Source organism: Sceloporus occidentalis, unplaced genomic scaffold, assembly GCF_023333645.1.
Source record: "Sceloporus occidentalis isolate IW3139 unplaced genomic scaffold, rSceOcc1.0.p SCAF_2, whole genome shotgun sequence".
Lineage (NCBI taxonomy): Eukaryota > Metazoa > Chordata > Lepidosauria > Squamata > Phrynosomatidae > Sceloporus > Sceloporus occidentalis.
Window position 1 is genome coordinate 12,899,667 of NW_028316982.1, and position 23,189 is coordinate 12,922,855.

Consider the following 23,189-nt stretch of genomic DNA (forward strand, 5'->3'; position numbering starts at 1 on the left):
TGTGCCACCAGATTTCAAGTTGTCATTTCTCTTTCTCTCTCACACACACATTGTCCGGTTTCCTAAACCTGTGCATGTCAAGTTACCATAAGATTCTAAGTTGTGCTCTCTCTCTCAGACACACACACACACTGCTCAATTTCCTAAACCTTTGCACATCTTCAAGGTGCCACAAGATGCTAAGTTGTTGTTTGTCACACATATAAACACACAACACACACTGCTTGATTTCCTAAACCTATGCACGCCTCCAAGGTGCCACAAGGTTGCTTTGCCACAGACACACAGGGTTGCAAGCTGTGGTTTGTCTTACACAAAGACACCCTGCCTGGTTTCTTAAACCTGTGCATGGCGTCAAGGTACCACAAGGTTGTGAGTTGTTATTTCTCTCTCTCACACACAAAGACACACAAAATGCCTGGTTTGCTAAACCTGTGCATGGCTTCAAGATGCCACCAAGGTTGCAAGTTGTGGTTTGTCACACACACAAACACACCCACCCACAGAGAGACACACACAATGCGTGGTTCCCTAAACCTGGACACACCCTTCTAGTCAGGGAAGTCACTGCTCCTGTTCTTGAGGAAAGCGAGAGGCCGAGGAGGGGCCCCAGGAGGAGTGTGTGTTGTGTGTTGCGTGTGTATACACAGCCAGGCTGAAAGGCCTAGAGAGCGTCGGTTGCGAGGCCTGGCGCCGTCCGTTGCCATGGCAGCCGAGGAAGAGGAGGAGGAGGAGGAGGAGGCCTAGGAGGGAAAGAAGGAGAAGCAGAGGCTGAGAGGAGGAGGAAAGGGCGCCATGAGCTTCGGAGGAGCAGCGGGAGCAGAAGAAAGGGAGATGGCGGCCGAGAGCATGGCCTCCGCCGCCTCGGTCCTGGCCGAGCTGGACTGGGACGATGGGTTCGCCATCCCCGTGGCCAACGCCGAGAACAAGGCCCTGGAGGAAGAGGCAAGGGCGCCGGCGCTTCCAGGCCGCTGGAACCTATTGCCTCAGCGCCACAAGGAATCCTGGGGGCTGTAGTTTCATGCGGCGCCAGAGCTCCCTCCGACAGAGAAGGCTCGACGCCTCGCAGAACTACAGTCCCCAGAGTCCCCTGGCGATGTCTCGGACTGAATGGCTTTCCGCAGAGTGTTTTATTTGCTCCAAGTGGCGCAAGGCAGCCTTGCAAAGGCCTCCCTTGTCTGCTCTGGTTGAGGGGAAAGACAGGAGAAGGCAGGCCAAGGCACCCCAGCGCCCCATCTATGGCTTTGATTGTGGGAGGGAGAGTGCTGGGTTGGCATGCTTTACTGCCTCTTAATGTTGCTTTATTATTGTCAGACGCTTCAATCTACTTGGAGAGCTGCCTCCTGTTCACTAATTCAAAGTGACCTGAACAGACTAGAAAGCTGGGCCAAAGCTAACAAAATGTAATTCAACACAGAGAAATGTAAGGTACTGCACTTAGGGCAGAAAAATGAAATGCACAGATATAGGATGGGAGACACCTGGCTGAATGAAACTACATGTGAAAGGGATCTAGGAGTCCAAGTAGACCACAGATTGAACATGAGTGAACAGTGCGATGCGGCAGCTAAAAAGGCCAATGTGATTCTAGGCTGCATCAATAGAAGTATAGTGTCAAGATCAAGGGAAGTAATAGTCCCACTCTATTCTGCTCTGGTCAAGCTCCACCTGGAATATTGTGTCCAGTTCTGGGCACCACAATTCAAAAAGGACATTGAGAAACTGGAGGGCAACTAAAGGAGGGCAACTAAAATGGTGAAGGGTCTGGAAACCATGCCCTATGAGGAACGACTGAGGGAGCTGGGGATGTTTAGCCTGGAGAAGAGAAGGTTAAGAGGTGATATGATAGCCCTGTTTAAATATTTGAAAGGATGTCATATTGAGGAGGGAGCAAGCTTGTTTTCTGCTGCTCCAGAGACTAAGACCCGGAACAATGGATGCAAGCTACAGGAAAAGAGATTCCACCTCAACATTAGGAGGAACTTCCTGACAGTAAGGGCTGTTCAACTGTGGAACACACTCCTTCCTTGGAGTATAGTGGAGTCTCCTTCCTTGGAGGTCTTTAAGCAAAGGCTAGATGGCCATTTATTGGGGATGCTTTGATTGGATTTCCTGCATGGCAGGGGGTTGGACTGGATGGCCCTTGCAGTCTCTTCCAACTCTATGTTTCTATGATTCCCAAGCAGTAACCTTGAGGTATATGAACAAGGTATGATGGCAGCAGTCCTCTGTTGTTTGTCCCCATCATATGCTACTTAGAGATATATTACCATTGGGCATAAGGTTCTGAATCCATAGTCACAGCTAATAGATATTGATAGACCCATTCTCCATTAATGTGTTTAAATCTTTAAAAGCTGTCAGAGCTCTTGGCCATCCCCAAACCTTTGGAAGGGGTGAGCAACTGTAGCTCTCCAGTTGTTGGACTTCAACTCTTTCCAACCAAAAACCAGCACAAATGGTGAGGAAAGAGGAGCTGTGGCTGAGGACCAGCTAGAAGAAGGGGACATTTGCTCCGAGACTTATCAAATTATTAAGCAAACTTGGCAGGCAAACAAACACGTGGTTTTTTTCCTCCCTCTGTGCGACTCTCATTCTCTTCAGGTTGTAAAAACTTGGGAGCATGTTGTAAAAGCGTCATTTTTGCCAAACGGATTATTTCACTTTGGTAAGTGGGACAATTTTACAACACTTTTATGGTCCTCTCACAGTTTTACAACCAAAAGAGAACAGCATTATGCAGAAGGAGAAAAAAAAAACCCGTGTCTTTTTGTTTGCCTGCCAAGTTTGTTTAATAATGCAACACAGCTCTCAGTCATGGTTCTCAGTCATGGTTGACGTCTGTACATAATTCCCCCCAACTTCTTATCCAAACCAGCTTTGGATATCCTGGATTGGGCTGCAAATATTGATTAGAATAGGGCAAAGTAGCCTGATAAGAAGGAAAGGGAGTGGGTCAAATTGTTTTTAAAAGTACGTACAGTGGGCCCTTGCAGAAATAAAGCAGCTTGGCCCTACTTTAACTGTCATCGCTCCATCTTACAGAATCCTAGGATTTGCAGTTTGGCGAGGCATCAGAGCTGTCCAACAAACCAGGCAGAATACCTCATCAAACTACAATTCCCAGCATTCTCCAATACAGTGGGCCCTTGGTATACATGGGGGATCCGTTCTGGACCCCCCCGCGTATACCAAAATCCGCGTATGCTCAAGTCCCAATTGTTCCCAATGGCGGCGCGCGTGCACGTGCGCCGCCATTGGGAACAAAAGCTCCATGGTCTCCACTCCTCCCTTCCCACCCTTGCTTCCCTCCTCCCTGCCTCCCTCCCTCCCCTCTCTCTTACTTACCTTCAAGGCCTCCGTTTGCTGCCGCCACCGCAGGAAAAGCCAGGTGGTGGTGGAGGCGGCAGCAGCAGAGGCCAAGCCCCGGCCTCCTCTCCGTTGCCGGAGAAGAGCCCGATGGCGGTGCTGGAGGCCTCTTGGCCCCGAACAGCACCACCACTGGACCTTTCCTGCAGTGGTGGTGAGAAGGCACAGCCGCTGCGCCGGAGGCCTTCAAGGCCTCCAGCGCCAGCATCCGGCCTCCGCTGCCACGGAAGGGCCGAATACCGGTGTTGGAGGCCAAGAGGCCCCAGCACCGATAGGCCTCGAGGAGGCCAGATGCCGGCGCTGGAGGCCTTGAAGGCCTCTGGCGCTGCTGCCCTCTACGCCTCCTCTTCGCCGCCTCCACGCATTTCCTTGCGAAAAGGAGTCGTGGAGGGCAGCAGCGCCAGAGGCCTTCAAGGCCTCCAGCGCCGGTATCCAGCCCTTCCACGGCGGCGGAGGCCTCGAGGAGGCCAGATGCCGGCGCTGGAGGCCTTGGAGGCCTCCGGCGTGGCGGCTGTGCCTCCTCGCCGCCGCCGCAGGAAAGGTCCGGTGGTGGTGCTGTTCAGGGCCAAGAAGCCCCCAGCACCACCATCGGGCTCTTCTCCGGCGGTGGAGAGGAGCCCGGGGCTTGGCCTCTGCTGCCACCGCTGCCACCCGGCTTTTCCTGTGACGGCGGTGGTGGCAGCGGCAGCGGAGACCTTCAAGGTAAGTAAGAGGGAGGGGAGGGAGGAGGGAAGTGAGGGAGGGAAGGGAAGAGGGGAGGGGAGAAGAAGGAAGTTGTCCCTAATGGCAGCGCGCGTGGACGCGCGCCACCATTGGGGACAACTTCCCGATTTGCCATCCACGTATGGTCAAATCTGCGTATAAGAAGGGCCGACTGTATTATTATTATTATTATTATTATCCGCCTCTCCCCATGGATCAAGGATGAGGACAACAATTAATACGCAAACAACATCAGTTAAAACACAATTTAAAATGACAAATAAGATATACATATATTAAAACAGTCCACATTTAAAATCCATCATTTAAAAATCACAATTTAAAAATAATCCGGGAATTTTTTCCAGGACTCTCATGGATATCAACATCCGTGGATGCTCACATCCCATTAAATACAATGGCATAGCAAAATGGTGTCCTTTATATATCAAGGCTTGCTTTTTGGAATTTTCAAGCCATGGATACTTGAATCAATGGATAAAGAATCTGGATATCAAGGACTGACTGTAATACTTTATGGCCAGACTGAAATGTATTGTTATTAAAAGGAATAACTGTTTTAGTTTGAAAATCTGTGGTGTATTTTTATTCCAGCACACCTGTAAATGCAGCAGTGTCCTAAAGGCTGACCATAGTTTATGTAGTGCTAGCTATTTCCAATATTGTGCAACATTAAGTTATACTAAATTTTTGTTTACAGCTGCAAAAGATGCAAAAAGAAAAGACAAACCAGCAAAGTCAGTTGACTGACTATGAAGACCGTATTGCAGCAATGACATCACATTTGAAGAATGTTAGACAGGAGTTTAATTCGACACAGGTAAATGGTTGAGATCTCTTTTCTGATGAACGAAACAATACAATTCTATTCACATTCATTCTGAAGTAAAATTGACTATATTTGTTTTACTCTCTGGTCAGTGTTCCCAAGGATAGTTTGTTGTGATTTTATTTTGATAGATAATATTGTTTTACATTATTTTATTATATCCTGCTGTTCTTTGATCACACAACTTGGCAGCATATATTTTCCCAGAGGATCTCTTACTCATCAGCTGACTAGAATCAGTCCCTTTTACACTATAACCTGTACCATTGTTTGGATGATCATATAAACATTCAATTTTTAAAAATAAGCTGAAAAAATTCACTTAGTAATTTGTTAAGCATGTAAGGAAATTGATATTTTATCTAGAAAACACACCATGGAGTACACTTATAACAGCAATGTACAGTGGAGTACACTTATAATTCATACAGAATTAAAAATGTCTTCATTGTAGTGACACTTTCTGGATAGAATGGGTTCTAAACTGAAGAAGAGATTAATCTGAATATGATTAACTTCATCTTTGTACAATTCTGGCTACAGAAAAGTAAAATAATAGCTTTAAAGTCTTATCTGAAAATTTGTGTCACTACAATATGTTATAATAGAAAACTGATCTGAGAGAGAAGCCTTGATCTTTTGCTACATAAAACCAGTCATACCTTTGTAAAGTAAATACCAGTTGGATTGTTTGTATGTTTTGTAAATTAATGTCCATTTATCTTTGTAATTTAAAAAATCCCAAATATTGTGAAATGCTTGTGAAGCATCAGTGCTCATTAACCCTGCAAAATAATTAACTCCTTTTCTCTTTAGTCTCTTTTCAGAGCTAGGCAGAATGAAATTGAAACTGAGCAGCATTTTAAAGCCTTGGCAGAGAGAGAAGTGGGGCGCCTGAAAAGTGAGATTCAAAGGCTAGAGAATGAGATGGTTTCATTAAGAGAGAAGAAAAATAGTCAAGAAGTATGTTTCAAGTATTTTATCATGGCTCTGAAAAATATCATGCCAAAGGCATAAGCTTTTTCCACTGCTGTTCCTTCAATGCATAGTGTTGCTGCCACAAAGGATCAGATAAAGCAGCATTTTTGATATTAGTACTTTTTTCTTCTTTCTATACTATATTTTAATGATACAAGTATTTAAGGTGTCCATGTCAGAAGCCATTTTAATGTGAAAATAGTTATCTGAACTCTTCTTTTAGTTGGTCTGTTGCACCTGTCTGATTTTATCAGCTTAATTATAATACCTACGTATGTGTATGTGCCTTCAAGTCATAGGGTTTCCTTAGGCAAGGGATACTCAGGTGTTGTTTTTTTCCAGTTCTTTCCTCCGAAATATGGCCTACAACACCGGGCTAGTACTAACCAAGGGGTAATATTGCTTTGTTTCCAAGATCAGAAGGGATCTTTAGGGTATATCCTGTCCTTTCACCAAAAAAGGTTTTCAGTGTGCAATGTAAAATATGTAGTAAGACAGTTCCTCCACTCAGGTTTACAACTTAAATTGAAGACATGACACACAAGGAAAAAAGAATTGAGAGGCAATAGGAGAGGAAAAAGAAGTTGTACAATTGAATGGAAACAACAAACGAATTTGTATCATTTCTTAATGCATACCCAAATGTGCATTGATTGTGTATTGCATACGCATCACATTTTCAGTGGCACTAGAAGCACAACTCTACTTCCACAACCTTGAACCAAATATGGACATTTTACACCAGACAAAAATATCTAACCTTCTCCATTGAGTAAATGACATGTGTCAGAAACCAGTAGGATTCTGGCCAATGACAATTGCAAAGCATAGTAGTCGGGTGCTTGGTTGTTGTGGTTCTGTTTCTTCTGTGGGTAGAATAATGTCAATTAGAAGATGTATGACAAGGTTGTAAGGAGCATCTGAGCCCAGGCATGGTGGAGAGCCACCTGTTAATTACCAGTAGCTGATTACATAGATTCTTCTAGAATGTGACCATGTAGCCTGCAAAACCCACAGAAAACTATGATTTTCTTATCTTTCTTGGGAACAGTTATAGGTATTAAAATCAGTTCAACATGATTACTTGACCACCCATTGTTATCAATACTATCTGTTTTTCTTTACTGGAGCCTGTTGCTGTATATTATATATATATATATATATATATATATATATACACACACACACACACACACACACACACACACACACATACACACACACACACATATATATATATGTGTGTGTGTGTGTGTGTGTGTGTGTGTGTGTGTGTGTTTCATTCTCAGCCATTATTCCTGGCTTAATAAAGCTGGATGTGAATGAAATATGTTGGTGTTATTCCCTTCATGTAACTTAATAAATACGACAATAAAGGGAAATCTTTCTATGATGTCCAAAGATGGGATTATGGCATAATACACCCAAACAAAACCAGGATCATAAGCAAGCTTCAAGCCAGGGTTTCTTGTTGGCTTACAAATCCTGTCTTGTTTAGGTACAATAAGCTATAATCCTTGGTTTCAATATGACATCTCTCTTTCTAAGTTTACTTTCCTGCTTCTACATACTGGGAGTGTAGGGCATGCTGCTTATTCACGTTCTGGCCTATTATGCCATAATTCATTATTTTAACGAGATATGAGCAATGTCTGAGGATCTGAGGCCATTTTTTGCCTTAACTTCACACCCTTGTCGGCTGTACCAACTTCTTGCAAAATTGCTTTTTTCCCTTTAAAAGATGAGCATGTTTTACAGGAACATTGCTTCTTCTGGAGGCTTCTGAGTGACTCTCCAGGGATTTTTGTTTTGTTTTGCATTTTTCTCTTTTGGGGGTAGTAGGTGGCTCAGAGGCCATAGAAACAAACTTAAGGTATTATGTGTGGCATATGGTTTGCATTATTAGTATCCTTGGGTTAAAAAAGTGAGGTTTGAATGCAACTCGTAGAATTACTGCAGGTGTAAAAAGACGGTCTGAAGGATGTGTCACACTGATGCTAGAATCTGTAAAGTAAAAATGTTTGCTGGATATTACCTTTGGGTGAGTAATAATATAATTACTGAGAGTGTAATATAATTAAATTTATAATTAAAGAGTCTTGGTCTCATTAATGTAATCTTGTACAAATACTGTATCTTATGCCTTCATTTTTCTTTATTCAACTTGATTAGAATAATACTTTCAAAATGAATCAGAAGTTGGAAGCCTTAAGATGCCAAATGAACTGGGACCAACAAGCTTTGGAGGCTTGGTTAGAAGAATCAGCTCGTAAAGACAATGATGCAGTTACAATCCAGAAATATGCACAGCAAGATGATAACAAATTACGAGTATGTATATCTATTAAAAGTGTGTGTGTGTGTTTGGTAAAAAATCCATACTACTTATACCTCCCTCTCCCATCTCTCTTTTTTTGTGTGTGTCTGTATGTGAACATATTAGGGGGAGATGTAGTGCCAAATTGGACATAACATGGAAGACATATTTTTGTCGTCATTGTGTCTTTTCAAGTCATTTTCAACATATGGCAACCCTAAGGTGACCTTATCACAGGATTTTCTTGGCAAGATCTGTTCAGAGGAGGTTTGACATTGCCTTCCCCTGAACCTGAGAGAGTATGATTTGCCAAAGGTCACCCACTGGATTTCCATGGCCCAGCAGGGATTTCAACCCTGGTCTCCAACACTCAAACCACTACATGACACTGGCTCTCAGGAGGCATAAATATGTCTGCTGATAATTTTTGGTTTTACTTTATGTAGTTCTAGGTGATCCTGCATTAACATGGGAGTACAGTGGTACCTCGGGTTACGAATTTAATTCGTTCCGCGGCACCGTTCGTAACCCGATACATTTCGCAACCCGAAAAGGCGCTGGAAACCGCTAGCCGCGGCTTCCGATTTGAATTTCGCGCCGAAATAAATTTCGTAACCCGAAAAATCCTTCGTAACCCGGAACAGTTTTTTCCAATGGAACTTTTTTGTACCCCGGAAATTTCGTAACGCGGTGAATTCGTATCCCGGGGTACCACTGTACTTAACTCCTTTCTTGTGGGCCTTTCCTGGTCCAGGTCCCCCCCCCCCCCCGGTTGTTCTCCAAACCCTTTCCCTTGCAAGAAAAAACAACAACAATAACTTGGAGAGGAGCACATTTGGTTGGGGAAATGGTGCTATGAATATCACTTGAGTTATTCTCTCAAGTAAGTATGTATGGCATTGCAGGCTTAGCAGCTCTTCCTTCTTGTGCCCTTGCTCATGTCAGATTCAGAATCTCATTGCTTTTTTAAAAGTAAATTGAAACATTTGAGAAGTTCCTGGTTGAGCTAGAGATTATTTGTTTTCAATAGACCCAAATATTACTGTTCATTTTCATGTGCTCTAACTTAATTGTTTATAGCCATAAAGCATTGTAATTTAATACATAAAAAACAAAATACATATAAAAATTTAAATGAGCTTAACATATTTTTAATATATATTAATCAAACAACACTCGTACAAGCAAATAGTAAATGACATTTATAATAAAACTTCTCTCATTAATATGAAAAACCCACTCCCCCAGTCCAAGAGATTAACACATAGGTATTAGAAACCTGAAAAGGCAATAAACCATCTTCCTTTCCCTACTATATCCCCTTGGACTGCATCTACACTGCAGATATAATCCAGTTTGACACTGCTTTAACTGCCATGGCTCAGTTTTATGGAATTCTGGGAACTGTAGTTTTGGGAGACATTTGGCATTTTCTGTCAGAGAGCTCTGGTGCCACAGCAACTTACAATTCCCAGAATTCTATAGCATTGAGCTATGACAGTTAAAGTGGTGTCAAACTGGATTATTTCTGCAGTGCAAATGTAGCTTTAGGCCTGTTACAGACAGCCAAAATAAAGCTGCTTCGAGTCACAGTGGAGGTATGGTGTTTCAATGATGCATGCGTCCTAAGAGTCCAGAAGCCACACCAAAGCCACGCTCCAGTCTGGAGCATGGCTTTGGTGCGACTTCTGGACTCCTAGGACGCATGCATCATTGAAACACCATACCTCCACTGTGACTCGAAGCAGCTTTATTTTGGCTGTCTGTAACAGGCCTTAGATTTTTTGTTTATGTGTGCCTGGCTCACAGTTTATTTAAAAGGATTTATTTTGTATGGAATTTAGCAATCCACTGATTAATCCATTTAGCATGAAACATATGGAAAATTTTCCTTGGTCATGCTTGAACTATTTTGGGGGGGGGGGGGGGACTGCCAGAAAGACAAAGAAATGGGTCCTAGAACAAATTAAGCCCGAACTTCCACTAGAAATGAAACATGACCAATATGAGGCCATAATACTTTGTTCACATCATGAAATGTAATGACTCATTAGAAAAGTTAATAATTCTTGACCGTAGAAAAAAAAATAAAGACTACATTACAGGTAGATAGAATCAGTCAAGGAAACTGCAGCTTTGAGTCTGAAGGACCTGAGCAGGGCTGTTGGACGTCTTTAACTGATGAGGTTGTCCTAAGTTGAAGCTGACTTTGTGGCAATTAACAACAAAGTCAAATGCTAACAATTGGATCTCAAGTATATGGTAATTTGATGTGGATATTTGATCTCCCAAATATTTCTATGAGGAGAAAACAAATCATGGCATGGAATTTTAAACTAAATTTTATCTTTCACTCCCATCTCAGAACTGTATTCTCTGACCATTAACTTCTAATCCTTTTTTTTTAAAAAAACCAAACAAACCAGTAGTAACATTTAATAATTCCTAAATGCATTTTATTAAATGAATAAGGTTAACTATCCCTTCATTCTAGGTGCTGACTCTGCAGATAGAAATGTTGACTGTGAAGTGTAACAACAAGCGCAGAATTCTTGACAATGAGCTTACAGAAACCTTAGCTGCTCAGGTATGTACACAGAGCACTAGGAAAATTAATTTTCAGTAAAACCTCAACTGCTTCTTATAACTGGAAAAGAGTACTAACTGGTTCCATGTTTCTTTACAGATAGAATTGGATAAGACAGCTGAAGATTTCCGCAGGGTTCACCTAGAAAGACAAGAACTTATCAGACAGTGGGAAAACACCATAGAACAAATGCGGAAAAGGGATCAGGAAATAGATAGCTGTGCCTTGGTAAATCATTTTCTGAAATTTTGGTTTGTTAAGATATGGAGAGTAATTTCCGCTGTACTTAGAATGCAATAACCATGCATACTTTTTAAAAAAGCCATTTCTTGTGGTGGTGGTGTGCCTTCACATTGTTTCTGACTTATGACGATCCTGAGGTGAACCCTTCACAAGGTTTTCTTGGCAAGATTTGCCTTCCTCTGAGAGAGTATGACTTGCCAAAGGTCACCCAGTGGATTTCTGCTGCTGATTTGAACCCTGGTCTTTAGTTGTAGGCCAACACTCAAGTCACACTATTCCATTGGTTTTTGGCTTTTTCTGTTTTATTGCAATGTTTATTTTATACCATCATGAACTATTGAAATGCAAAACAAGAATAGATCTCACAGCTGAAGCAATTTTAACTACCATTCTTGTGGATCCTAATTTGTCAGTCAAGCTATAATATTAGTCATCATTTGTACATTTTTCTATGGCCAGCTTTTAGCACAAGCAAGACGGGCAATCCGTGCGAAGCAAAGTGTGCTTAAAGACAAGATCCAGTTTTTGGCAAATGAGAGTGGCAATAATGTGGAGTATGAGAGGAGAATTGCCACAGCTAACCGGCAAGCTGTCAAACTGAGAGCAGAATACCAAAAAGAGGAAGCTAATCGCATTCTGCTCCAGGATGAGGTAATTTTGCCATATAGTAATTGACATAAGGAGTATGATCTTTGTGAGCTCTGTTTTAGTCTTGCTGGAGAAAAGGTTTGTCTGTTCCAGTCTAACAGAAGTATATTGAAACCCCAACAAGCGATAATGCAGCATAATTTTGTGTCCCACCATGCTTCAGAAAGGAGGTATATTTTTAGATCTGAGTAATGTATTTATTTTATTTTATATTCATTAATATCCTACTTTTTAAGGCCTGATCTATAAAAAACAACTTAGCAGTATATTAAAAGAATAGGATGTAAGTTAAGAAAAATTAAAATCCAGTTTAAAGTAGCATACCAATCTTGTTCTCCAGAACATCTGGCTATTAAAAAATGGAATAAGGAGGAAGTGTCCAGAAGCTCCATGAACTGGGGATGGAAGTGTAGCAGTCCTTAGGGGTTGTACAGACTGGCATAAAGACTGGCATGGGGGCAGAGTGGGGGCATGGTGACTGCATGCCAGCCACCCTGACTCCGTCCCACACTGGTGTGACGCCACCCAAGCAACTACATGGCAGATGGTGTCACACCATGTCTTTGGAGCAGCATTTACACACACTGTGCTAATGATATGGAGAAAAGCCTCAGCAGCTAAGACTAGAGAATGGAATAGAATCACAGAACTGTTACTTTTTCACAGATATTCACTAGTCACAGTTTGGAACTGTGACTGGCTTGAAGACTAAACTGTGATTTTCAGTGACTGTGATTCATTCTGTTACTGAGCTCCAAACTGTGATATTCACAGAACTGCTACTTTTTCTGTGACTGATTCATTCTGCTACTGAGCCTCCAAACTGTGAACTGCTACTTTTTCTTTGACTGTGATTTCATTCTGCTGCTGAGCTCCAAACTGTGAACTGCTACTTTTTCTGTGACTGTGATTCATTCTGCTACTGAGCTCCAAACTGTGAACTGCTACTTTTTCTGTGACTGTGATTCATTCTGCTACTGAGCTCCAAACTGTGAACTGCTACTTTTTCTGTGACTGTGGCGGGATACAGACGGGCAAAAAGGGGTGTATTCATGACATCATGAAGGTAGAGCCTTCAGACGGGCCTTACCTGAATGCCGCCATGAACACGCCCCCCGCACGCCCCAAGCGGGAAGAAGCGGCATTAAAAAGGTGCTGCTTTTCTCCGCTTCTTTTCCGTTTGATGCGCAGCTGCGCAGCTCCGTCTGTAAGCTGCTGCACCGGTACGCCAGAATTGCTACGCCGCTAATTTAAGTTGCCCATTTAAAAGCTCCGTGTCTGCTGCGTCGCATAATGAGTCGGGGTCCTGGAACATGCGCAGTTTGCAGTCAGGCTTTAATTGCAGCGTCAGCTGCCATGCAGGTGTGGAAGCTGCAGCACAGCTGCAGCGCATTTTAAGACTCGTAACCCTAACCCTAACCCTAACCCTAGAGCAACATGTATGCATGCGCTGCTTGGAAAGTTTGGACTTTAAAGTGAGCCCCTACACACATTCCTGTGCCATTTTCACCTAACAATAAAAACCGCTAAAACTGTAAATATTTACATATATACAAGGGAGGTGATGGGGGATGGCAGGGGGACAGCGGTGGCAGCGGCGACAGCTGTAGCTGTGCATTGCAGATTCAGCAAGAGCGCGGGGACCAAAGGAGAGGAGGCATCCATGATGCTGGTGACACTGGCAAAGTGCAAGAGGACAAGGATGCCAACACCAGCTGATCACCAGCTGGCAGGAGACCACCATTGTTCTTGGGCAGAGTGGGGGAAAAAGTTTTAAAGGGGCTTGGGCACTTTAAATGTGCACATAGGCTTTCTGCCACCGCTGCTTAGCGCTGCAGCTGCGCATCCGCCAGCCGGCAAAGGAAAAAAAAAGCCCCGTTTTTGGCCGCCCGTGAGGAAGCTGCCTCTCTCTTTGCAGCATCCTCTGAGGCAGCGGTTTGGAAACTGCGGGTCAGAAACGGCCCCAGGTGAGGCGTCTTCACTGCCCCCCATGTGGAAGCCCCATCTCCTGAGCCACGCCTCCGGGGTGGGCGGTCTGGAGGCTCCGTATTCAGCAGAATACACCTCCAAGACGTCTTCCCCTGCCCGTTTGTATCCCGCCTGTGATTCATTCGGCTACTGAGCCTCCAAACTGTGAACTGCTACTTTTTCTGTGACTGTGATTCATTCTGCTACTGAGCTCCAAACTGTGAACTGCTACTTTTTTTGTGACTGTGATTCATTCTGCTACTGAGCTCCAAACTGTGAACTGCTACTTTTTCTGTGACTGTGATTCATTCTGCTACTGAGCTCCAAACTGTGAACTGCTACTTTTTCTGTGACTGTGATTCATTCTGCTACTGAGCTCCAAACTGGGAACTGCTACTTTTTCTGTGACTGTGATTCATTCTGCTACTGAGCCTCCAAACTGTGAACTGCTACTTTTTCTGTGACTGTGATTTCATTCTGTTACTGAGCTCCAAACTGTGATTTTCACAGAACTGCTACTTTTTCAGTGACTGTGATTCATTCTACTCTCTTGAGTCTTGAGCTCCAAACTGTGATTTTCACAGAACTGCTACTTTTTCAGTGACTGTGGCTGCATCCACACTGCAGAAATAATCCAGTTTGGCACCACTTTAAATGCCATGGCTCAGTGCTATCTATGGAATTCTGGAAACTTTAGTTTTGTGAGTGAGACATTTAGTCTTCCCTGTCAACAAGCTCTGGTGCCACAACAAACTACAAATCCCATGGCACTGAAAGTGATTGAAACTGGATTATTTCTGCAGTGTGGATGCAGCCACACATTCTGCTCTTGAGCTCCAAACTGTGATTTTCACAGAACTGCTACTTTTTCAGTGACTGTGATTCATTCTGCTACTGAGCCTCTAAACTGTGAACTGCTACTTTTTCTGTGACTGTAATTCATTCTGTTACTGAGCTCCAAACTGTGATTTTCACAGAACTGGCTGCTACTTTTTCACAGATCACTCAGGAAGCACTGAAATAACAGAAAATCACTGATTCAGTCCTTTGTAGGTAAGGTGCTTCCACCTTCCAGTCACAAGACAGAGTAACTACTACAAACAATTCTGTGATTCTGGATCAGTAGCAGCAGTATCACTCTAGTGTACAGATCACAGAAATCACAGAAAATCACGGAAATCACAGAAAATCACGGAAATCACAGAAATCACAGAAAATCACAGTTTTGAATCACAGATATTTTAAAATCACAGTAACAGTTTTCACTGATATCTGTAAATCACAGTTATTCCATTCACTAGCTAGGACGTCCTTTCCAAGGTGCAAAAAAGAGCTGCTTTTTGCGGCTTCTTTTTGCACTGTGGAAAGGCCAAATTGGGGCTGAGGCGTGCAGTTGCTGTGGCACTGATCTTGTACTTCCAGGGGCAGCACGGAGCTGCACCTTAGGTGCACTTACAGCTGTATGACACATATCTACCACTGGTAGTACTTCTGCTAAGGTTAGGATCCAACCCACTCAAGTAGTGAGTTTGGAGGTGTCTTTACACCCACTGTATACAAGATCCCTTAATTCTACTGAAAAGCTCAGGATCAGACTCATCTATCCCATCCTGGAGCTGGCATAGCTATTTCCCTTTAGTTGAAAGATCTCCTGTAAAAGAAATAAGGATTAGTCCTCTACTTCCCCAGCTTTTGAAGTGATACGTGATCATTTGTGTACTTCTTCTGTGTCCCTTGAGTACTTCCCCAGTACTCAATGTGAATGCCACCATATATCTGATGTTCATTATAAAATGCCTCAAAAATTGTAATTAGAACTACAAATTACTGCAAAAATACAAATGCCTTTTACTTTGGACACTGTAAGGGCAGCAGAGGGGGGGTAGTGCTTTCATGCATGCTATAATTCTGCCCCAAATGACATTTCCCAAACATGGTTAAAACATGTTTACCTTTGTTAATGGAGGACAAAATATAGAAAAAACAATTTAAAACTAAGTGTACATTTGCACCAGTGTAAGATTTTGCATCTCAGTGGCAAGCAGGGACATTGAAAACAAGTGACAAGCGTGGAAATGGAAAACTCATCTTAGCAGTTTTTTCCCAACTGGAACAGATGAGTTGCAAGTTATCTTTAAAGTAATTTTGTATTTACAGATGTAAAGGTTCACACAAATGTAAAAACTAGTGTTAAACTTTTAGCATTAAAGTGCATAGTTCTTTAAAAGTGTTATCTTTTTCGCCCTTCCAATGCTATAGCAGGTCATTAATGTTCCCATTTCAAATACAGGAAACAAAGCTTTGAGAACTACAAGAGAATCTGTGGCTCAGCAAATACTTGAACCTCAGTCTCCCACATCCTAAATTCATTAATTTCTGTCCACTCTGGACGGCAGTGGTTCTGGTTCTTTGTGGTTGTGTGTGTATCAAGCCACCTTTAATCCCATGAATTTCATAGGGTTTTCTTAGCCAACAAATACTGAGGTGGTTTTGCCAGTTCCTTCCTCTGAAATATATCCTACAGCTCCTGGTGCTTCTTGATAGTCTCCCGTCGAGGTACTAAACAGGGCTTAGCTTTGAAGATAAAATGAAATTGTTTTTTTTAGGGTATTAGAGACAGATAACATAAACTGAGACAAAGCCAACAATCTGTACTCTGATTAGCACTTTTGCCCTTTTGTTTTTCTTTGATGTGTGTCTTCCCTGTTGAATGGAAAACTTGTTGAAAACATATATGTGGTATTAATTAAAAATATTAATTTTAATTAATTAAAATGAGTTTAATTCTGTTAAAATATAGAATAAATTGTTGCATTCCAGATATAAAGGTTTTGTATATCAAAATAATCTCAGCAATGGTGGCTTGTTAGAAATTTTAAAAAATCTGTTAGAAATATAAAGATTATGCATTTTCCAATTTGGTTGTTTGGCAGAAGTAGTTGAGATGCCTAACACATAAAATGACTATAGTGTTTTAGATAATTACACATCTTTTCTCAATATTTATTTATTAGCTGGATACACTGAAAGCAACTGTAGATGGAACTGCTTCTGAACTAGAAACTGTCAGAATGAATATAGCTAACCTTAAAAGGGAAATCCAGGAGAAAACAATAAGGTAGGATTAAATGATAGAGTGAGGTTAGTTTTCCCCTACAAAATACCTTTCCTAAATCTGTTAACAGATGTTACAAGAGTAAATACTTTACATACTTTAGACAGTGGTGAACAGCCATAATATGAGGACAGTCACATTCAAGTAATTAGTTTTCCATTACTTTGCCTCTTTTGAAGACCTTGAAATCATGGATCTAGTTGCTCAGAGAAGAAAGCTTGATGGATGAAATGAATGGAAACTTTGAGAGATAGGCTATACAAACATAGGCTTGTATAAGGTTCAGTATAGCCTGGATGCTACTACACTATAGCAGCAGCACTGTAATGAATGCCTAACATTTGTTCTCTTAAGAGCCTTATCACATGGAGGTTTTTGCAACTGAGATCCGACATGACTGCGGGTCCAACAATGCGAATTCACGTGATAACGTGATGTGTTATCACACATGATTCCTTTCTATGGGGGCTCCTTCCATGGCACTTCCGCAGTGAATCCAAAGTGACTCCTCATTTTGATGAATTCAGGGGGAAAAGTGAATTCACAGAATTCGCTTCCAAGCTCACTTCGATTTCACTCCGAATTGGTCTGGGTGTGGAATGCAACTTTGCTTCTGCTCTGGTACACCACCACAAACCCCCCGGGTTGCAAATTTCCCATGATGCCGCTCTGCAATTTCCCCCCCATTTCCTTTCAGTGGTCCTTTCACTTTCAGGGCAACTCATTTTTTGGGAATATATACATGTGTGTATGTGCATGAATGGGAATATACAGATATGTATGTATACCTATCTATGATGTGTTATAGACGGGCCCATAGAGGCGCTGTCATCACGTGCGAGGGGCGGCGCTTTTAGACGCCCCTCGCACCTCACACGTGACAAGGGCGTCAAAATGGCGACGCTCTATACAGATGGGCGTTGCCATTTTGACGTGACGGACGCCTAGCGTCCGCACATCACGGCGCAGTTGTGATGCCGCAAGGGCGCCATTGGTGCCTTGCGGCGTCATAACTGTGCCGCAAGAAGAATCTGCTTTTTGCGGGTTCTTTTTGCTGCAGGGAGGAGCTGTGTGGTTTGTCCGCTACAGCTCCTTCATACAGCAAACAAGGGCGGCGGCAGACCGCCCTTTTGGGTGGTCTGTAACGCGCCTATATATATATATGTGTGTGTGTGTGTGTGTGTGTGTGTGTGTGTGTGTGTGTAAATTGGTGAAATGAAAGGGAAAATAAAAAAGGGGACACAGAAATATTCATGAAACAAGGAAAAAGAATTTGCACCCTTTTCACCCTGGAAACGTACAAGGTCACGATGCGTTCAGACCCCCACTGAGCATGCGCAAGGGTACCAATTCGAATCGTTGAATCCTACCTTTGTGGTAATACAATTTGCATTCACTCCGCTTTGCTTGAATCTGCATCACGTGACTTGCCTTGGATTCGATTCCCCCTCGATTCAGAAGGGCAATGGAAGAACAACCAGGTGTGATAAAACAGTCACGTTATAACGTGAATTCGCATAGCTGAACCCCAGATCTGAGCTGCAAAACCCTCCATGTGTGATAAACACCTATTTCTGTCTTTTCCATCTCAGTTAGTAGATCTTTTCTGAATAATACACCCTTAGCCACATCTCTTCTGTGCTGTAGAAAAGTCAATAGTGTTGATCTTGAAGAAATTTGGCTCAGTTGCTTTATGGCAAGAACCTTATGTATCTTCTCTGCTTAATAACAAGATGACAAAATAAGGCATTTTTAATCAAATCAAATAGCCTGATTTATTGTCTTTTTGTTAGGAAAATAAATAAAAGGCTGAAATTTGGTCTCCTTACTAACTAGCAAGTAATATGATTGTCAAGAGTCAGTGTCTAACAGGATCTTGCATCAGTGAGAAAGAGAGTAACTTTGTTGTCACACGATCACTGTATTAGTGAATTGCAACATGTCAACCTGCCTCTGGAGGGGAACATATGCACCTGTAAGACACCAACTGGATTCTAGCCACCATTTTCTAGAGTTATATGCAATTTATGTTGATGTGTGGATTTGAATTATTAGCTGTAGTTCTCTTTTCCTTCTGAATAACTTTTGAAAGTCTGTGTGTAACTCATTCTCTCTCTTTTTCACTTCATAAATGCCTGTTTAGACTAAATTTGATTAAGGAACAGAATAATAGCCTTACAAATAAACTGAAATTTGTGACAAACAAAGCATTGAGTTCAGAAGAAAAAGCAAGCAGGATGGAAGAGTTTCTGAAAGAGAAGGAGAAAAATGTCAAGGTAAAAAAATCATTTTTCTTTCAGTTACCAGCATTTTGTTGTCTGTAGCATGGCCTGCATTAGAAAATAGAAAATTTATTTTCATTTATTTGAAATGCTGTTTTACTTCATGTGAATCCCATTGTTTTTTATTGTCTTGCACTGATGATAAAGTGTTTCTTCATGGAAAGCATTCCATTCAAGCCCATTGGGGGAAAACAGATAAAAGGTTTCGTAAAGGCAGATTAACCATATGTCATGGAAAATTGTCCTGGCTGAATTGGGCATAAGATTCTGAAGGAAGAGAGGTTCAGTAATTCTAAGATGAAGGTACTAAAATGTTATTCAAAGCGCTCACTGGATACAACAATCCCAGGATCAAGCAAATAATCACAATATGAAGAAGGGCTGGCAATTACATACTAACATTTGGGCATTTTATTTATTTATTTATTTATTTATTTATTTATTTATTTATTTATTTAAATAATAGAATCATTATGGCTATGATTTTTTTTCCAAAGGGGAAGAAAGGAAATGTATGTAATATGCATAAAGGGGAAATGCTGAGTGTTTGAATCACTCTTCAGAGGGAAAACTTTAATATCCTGCTTGAAATTAAGCAAATCAGGTCTTCACAACCTGTGTTAACCAATTCAGCTCAGACAAACAAGGCAGATATATCTACTTAGGATAAATGCTAATGCTGTAATAACAAATGCAAGAAACTCTAACGAAATGTTCTTGGAAATTACTTGAGATGGGAATGCACCTAAGGTGCCTCCAGATCTTAAGCTTAGCCAACAGTTTTCCAAGGATAGCAACTTTTACATAATAATCCCCAGTGTGTAGTACAGGTAGCACATTGTGGATCAGTTTGTGACAGAGCCCTTGGAGACCAGATCAAGATGTTATGCAACATGGCAGAACTGTATTCCATTCTAATGTTGTAGTGTTGATAATTTAAACCACACTGCAATAGGATACATTTGAAACCTGTCTTTGAGTTTGAATTTACTAAGTGTGGAGTTATGATTGCACATTTCTTTAATGTTTTTTTACAAAGAAAAAAATGCAGAAATCTCAAAAGCACTGGAAAAATACAGACTCACTACAAACTCAATAGATTATTGATAACATTCTTAGATGGCTAAATCGTTTGCCAGGCTTCTTTTCGTACCCAAGATGATACAAGCACAACAGTTCCACAGCTTGTGTGTGTGTGTGTGCATGTGAGATAGTTTAATGAGGTAGAACTGGTTTTGAACAATGTTTGCAATGTGTTAGTCAGAAGTACACATTCTGTCAGAATTAGTCACACGTGTCTATTTGCCCCATTTATTCACTATGAAAGCATACAGGCAGGGAATAAAACATTCAGAATACCATTCTTCTCATTTGAGCTTTTGTTCCTTAATAACTGCCTCCATTCCTACCATATGTGTAGCAAAGCAGAATTGCCAGAGTTGAATCTTATTTAACACTTTATACCATTAAGATCTTCTTAAATTATTGAAAAAAAACTATATCATAATCTTAATAAATTTGAAGCAACTAAATTTGATTTCAGCAGGTCATGGTAATTGCTATCTGTATTTTGTATCTTGATGGGTGAAGAATTTAGAAAGAAACATACATTAAAACTTGTTTTATTTCCATTTGGTCATGGGTTGTCTTTCTATAAGCAGATGGGATGTTTGCTCTGAGTGATTGCCCTACAGGAAACAATTCATGAGAAGCAGGAAATAGGAATACATTAGATAGGAGTGGCCTACTTCTTACACAAGGAGGGGAATCTGGGATGGAGGTGTCAAGGAAAGGGTATCCTCAGCTGCTTTCACACTGCAGAAATAATCTAGTATGACACCACTTTAACTGCCATGGCTTAGTGCTATGGAATTCTGGGAATGTTTGTTGTGGCACCAGAGTGTAACACCACTTGTGCTACAATTCCCTAAAACAAACTATAATTCCCAGAATGCCACAGCACTGAGCTGTGGCAGTTAAAGTGGTGTGAAACAGGATTATTTCTGCAGTGCAGATGCAGCTATAGGGACCAGAGCAGAATGAATGACTATCCCAAGACACAAGAAACTTCAATGGGTCCTGAATACTGACTGCGCCCAGATATAGGGACTGTGTAACTTGCTTGTTAAAACTTCACTGGCTACTGGTTTGTTTCCACACATAATTCAGAATGTTGGTTATGACCTATAAAGCCCTATTTGGCTTGGGTTCAGACTGTTTGAAATACTGTATCTCCTCATATGAACCAGTTAAAACTCGTAAGATATTTGGGGGAAGGCTTTCTCTCGATCTCACCAACATCACAGGCTTACTTGGTGAAGATATGAGTGAGAGCCATCTCAGTGGCTGCTCCCACCTTTTGGAAACCTCTCTCTCAAGAGGTTAGCTTGGCCCCTCCCTGTTCTCCTTTCACCTGCAGGCAAAAACTTTTCTTTTCAAGAAGGCTTGTAATAATGTCCTGTGGTTAAGTTGAGGGTAAAACAGGGGGCTATAACAAAGGATGGAAAGGGGGAAACACCACTTCCGTCCCTCCCTCCCTCCTCCTCCTAACCGCCTAACACCACTTCCCTGCTGCTGGAAGAGAGGTTTTAACATCAGGTTGGGCAGGAAAGTTTGGCGGGTTACAGACCGCCGCTTTGCAGCGGTCTGCCGCCACCGCCGTTTGCTCCGTGCGGGAGCCACATCAGCCACACCGCGCGGCTCCTGCACGGACCGAAAAAGAAGCTCCAAAATGGAGCTTCTTTAAGCAGCGCCTCTATGACGTCGCGAGGCGCCAGGGGTGCACTTGTGACGTCATAGACGCCGCGACACGTGCGGACGCACAGCGTCCGATACGTAAATATGGCGGCGGCCGTGTGGAACGGCTGCCGCCATATTGTATGTACAGAATACGTACTAGGGTTAGGGGGGTGCGGAAGCACCGCCCCTTCCTAACCCTAGTACGTATTCATTACGTACTAAATGGCGGTGTGTAACCCGCCTTTGTAAAGTTAAATGGGGTGCTTCTTTGATGGGAAGAGGCGGCTTTAAAATTGGACTGGGAAGGGAAAGAAGTGGAGTTAAAAGGAGTGTTTCTTTGATGGGAAGAGAAGGCTTTCAAATCGGATTGGGCAACTCTTTCACACACACACATACACACACAAGAAACCTCCTGCCTCGGGGCACAAAGAGTGGAGCATCACAGGGTTGCTCGTTTCAGGACCTTTCTAACCAGTATTAGTGTATTGACCCGTATATAAGTCGACCCAGGATTTTAGGGTCAATTCTGGGGTATAAATTTCTCGACTTATAGTCAAATATATACAGTAAATAAAATAAATTAAAAAATAAAATGAAAATGAACAGGGCTAACTATGGTGGTCAGCTAACTAACCAAAAATTGATATGCAAAGGAATCTAGTAGCATCGCTGAGACCACTAACTACAAAAGTTGTACCATAAGCTTTTGTAGACTTGGTCTACTTCTTCAGATGCAAGACTGCATCTATGAACCTATTTTCCACAGTTAGTCTCAAATCCCTTTGCATACTGATATTCCAGACTAACATGGCTAATTTTCTGAATTCTAACCTAAAATTGATTAAACATTAAATCACACCCTTGTATAGTCAATATATTTTTCAGCATTCTCATGTTGTGTTTCTAACACTTGCAGGAGAAAGAAGCACAAGCAATTCAGTTGAGAGACACACATTTCAAGAAAACAAAAGAGTTAAAAGCATTTCAGGACAAAGCAAAAGGTGTCATAGCTGAAATTGATGGACGCCGAGGACAGATGAAAAACCTTCACAGCCGATTAGCTCGTCTATTTGCAGAGACACTTAAGCAACAAGAACTCATGTATAATCAGGTAAGGAACAGGAGGAGTACGGTCTGTGTATAGATAGTTCAAGATTCTACCAAGAGGCAAATCCACATTTGCAGCTTTGATTTTGATAGTAATATGTTCTCTCTAGGAATCTCTGGTCCTTCAGCATGACTCTCTTGAAAGTTGACCATAGAGTTGCACTGAAGGACCTAGAGATTCCTAGAGAGATGTTCTCTCAGGTAAAAAAAATAGTTGTTGTTTTTTTTAATTTGCAGTTTTTTCACTTTCAGGTTAGGTCCTGTGCTCTAACCCCAGTGAATGT

The 23,189-nt window shown here is 41.9% G+C and overlaps 1 protein-coding gene across 1 annotated transcript in view; it reads left to right on the forward strand.

Annotated features, from left to right (window-relative positions):
• The first annotated feature begins 624 nt into the window (after positions 1-624).
• LOC149317982 (coiled-coil domain-containing protein 39-like) overlaps positions 625-23,189 on the forward strand; it is a 34,708-nt gene continuing 12,143 nt past the window's right edge. Inside the window, exons 1-10 of the mRNA XM_089508775.1 lie at positions 625-945; positions 4,793-4,912; positions 5,738-5,884; positions 8,072-8,230; positions 10,711-10,803; positions 10,903-11,031; positions 11,506-11,697; positions 16,677-16,780; positions 18,921-19,053; positions 22,715-22,909. Of these exons, the coding sequence (XP_089364901.1) occupies positions 796-945; positions 4,793-4,912; positions 5,738-5,884; positions 8,072-8,230; positions 10,711-10,803; positions 10,903-11,031; positions 11,506-11,697; positions 16,677-16,780; positions 18,921-19,053; positions 22,715-22,909 (1,422 nt within the window). The 5' untranslated portion in view covers positions 625-795. The remainder of the gene's footprint in view (positions 946-4,792; positions 4,913-5,737; positions 5,885-8,071; positions 8,231-10,710; positions 10,804-10,902; positions 11,032-11,505; positions 11,698-16,676; positions 16,781-18,920; positions 19,054-22,714; positions 22,910-23,189) is intronic.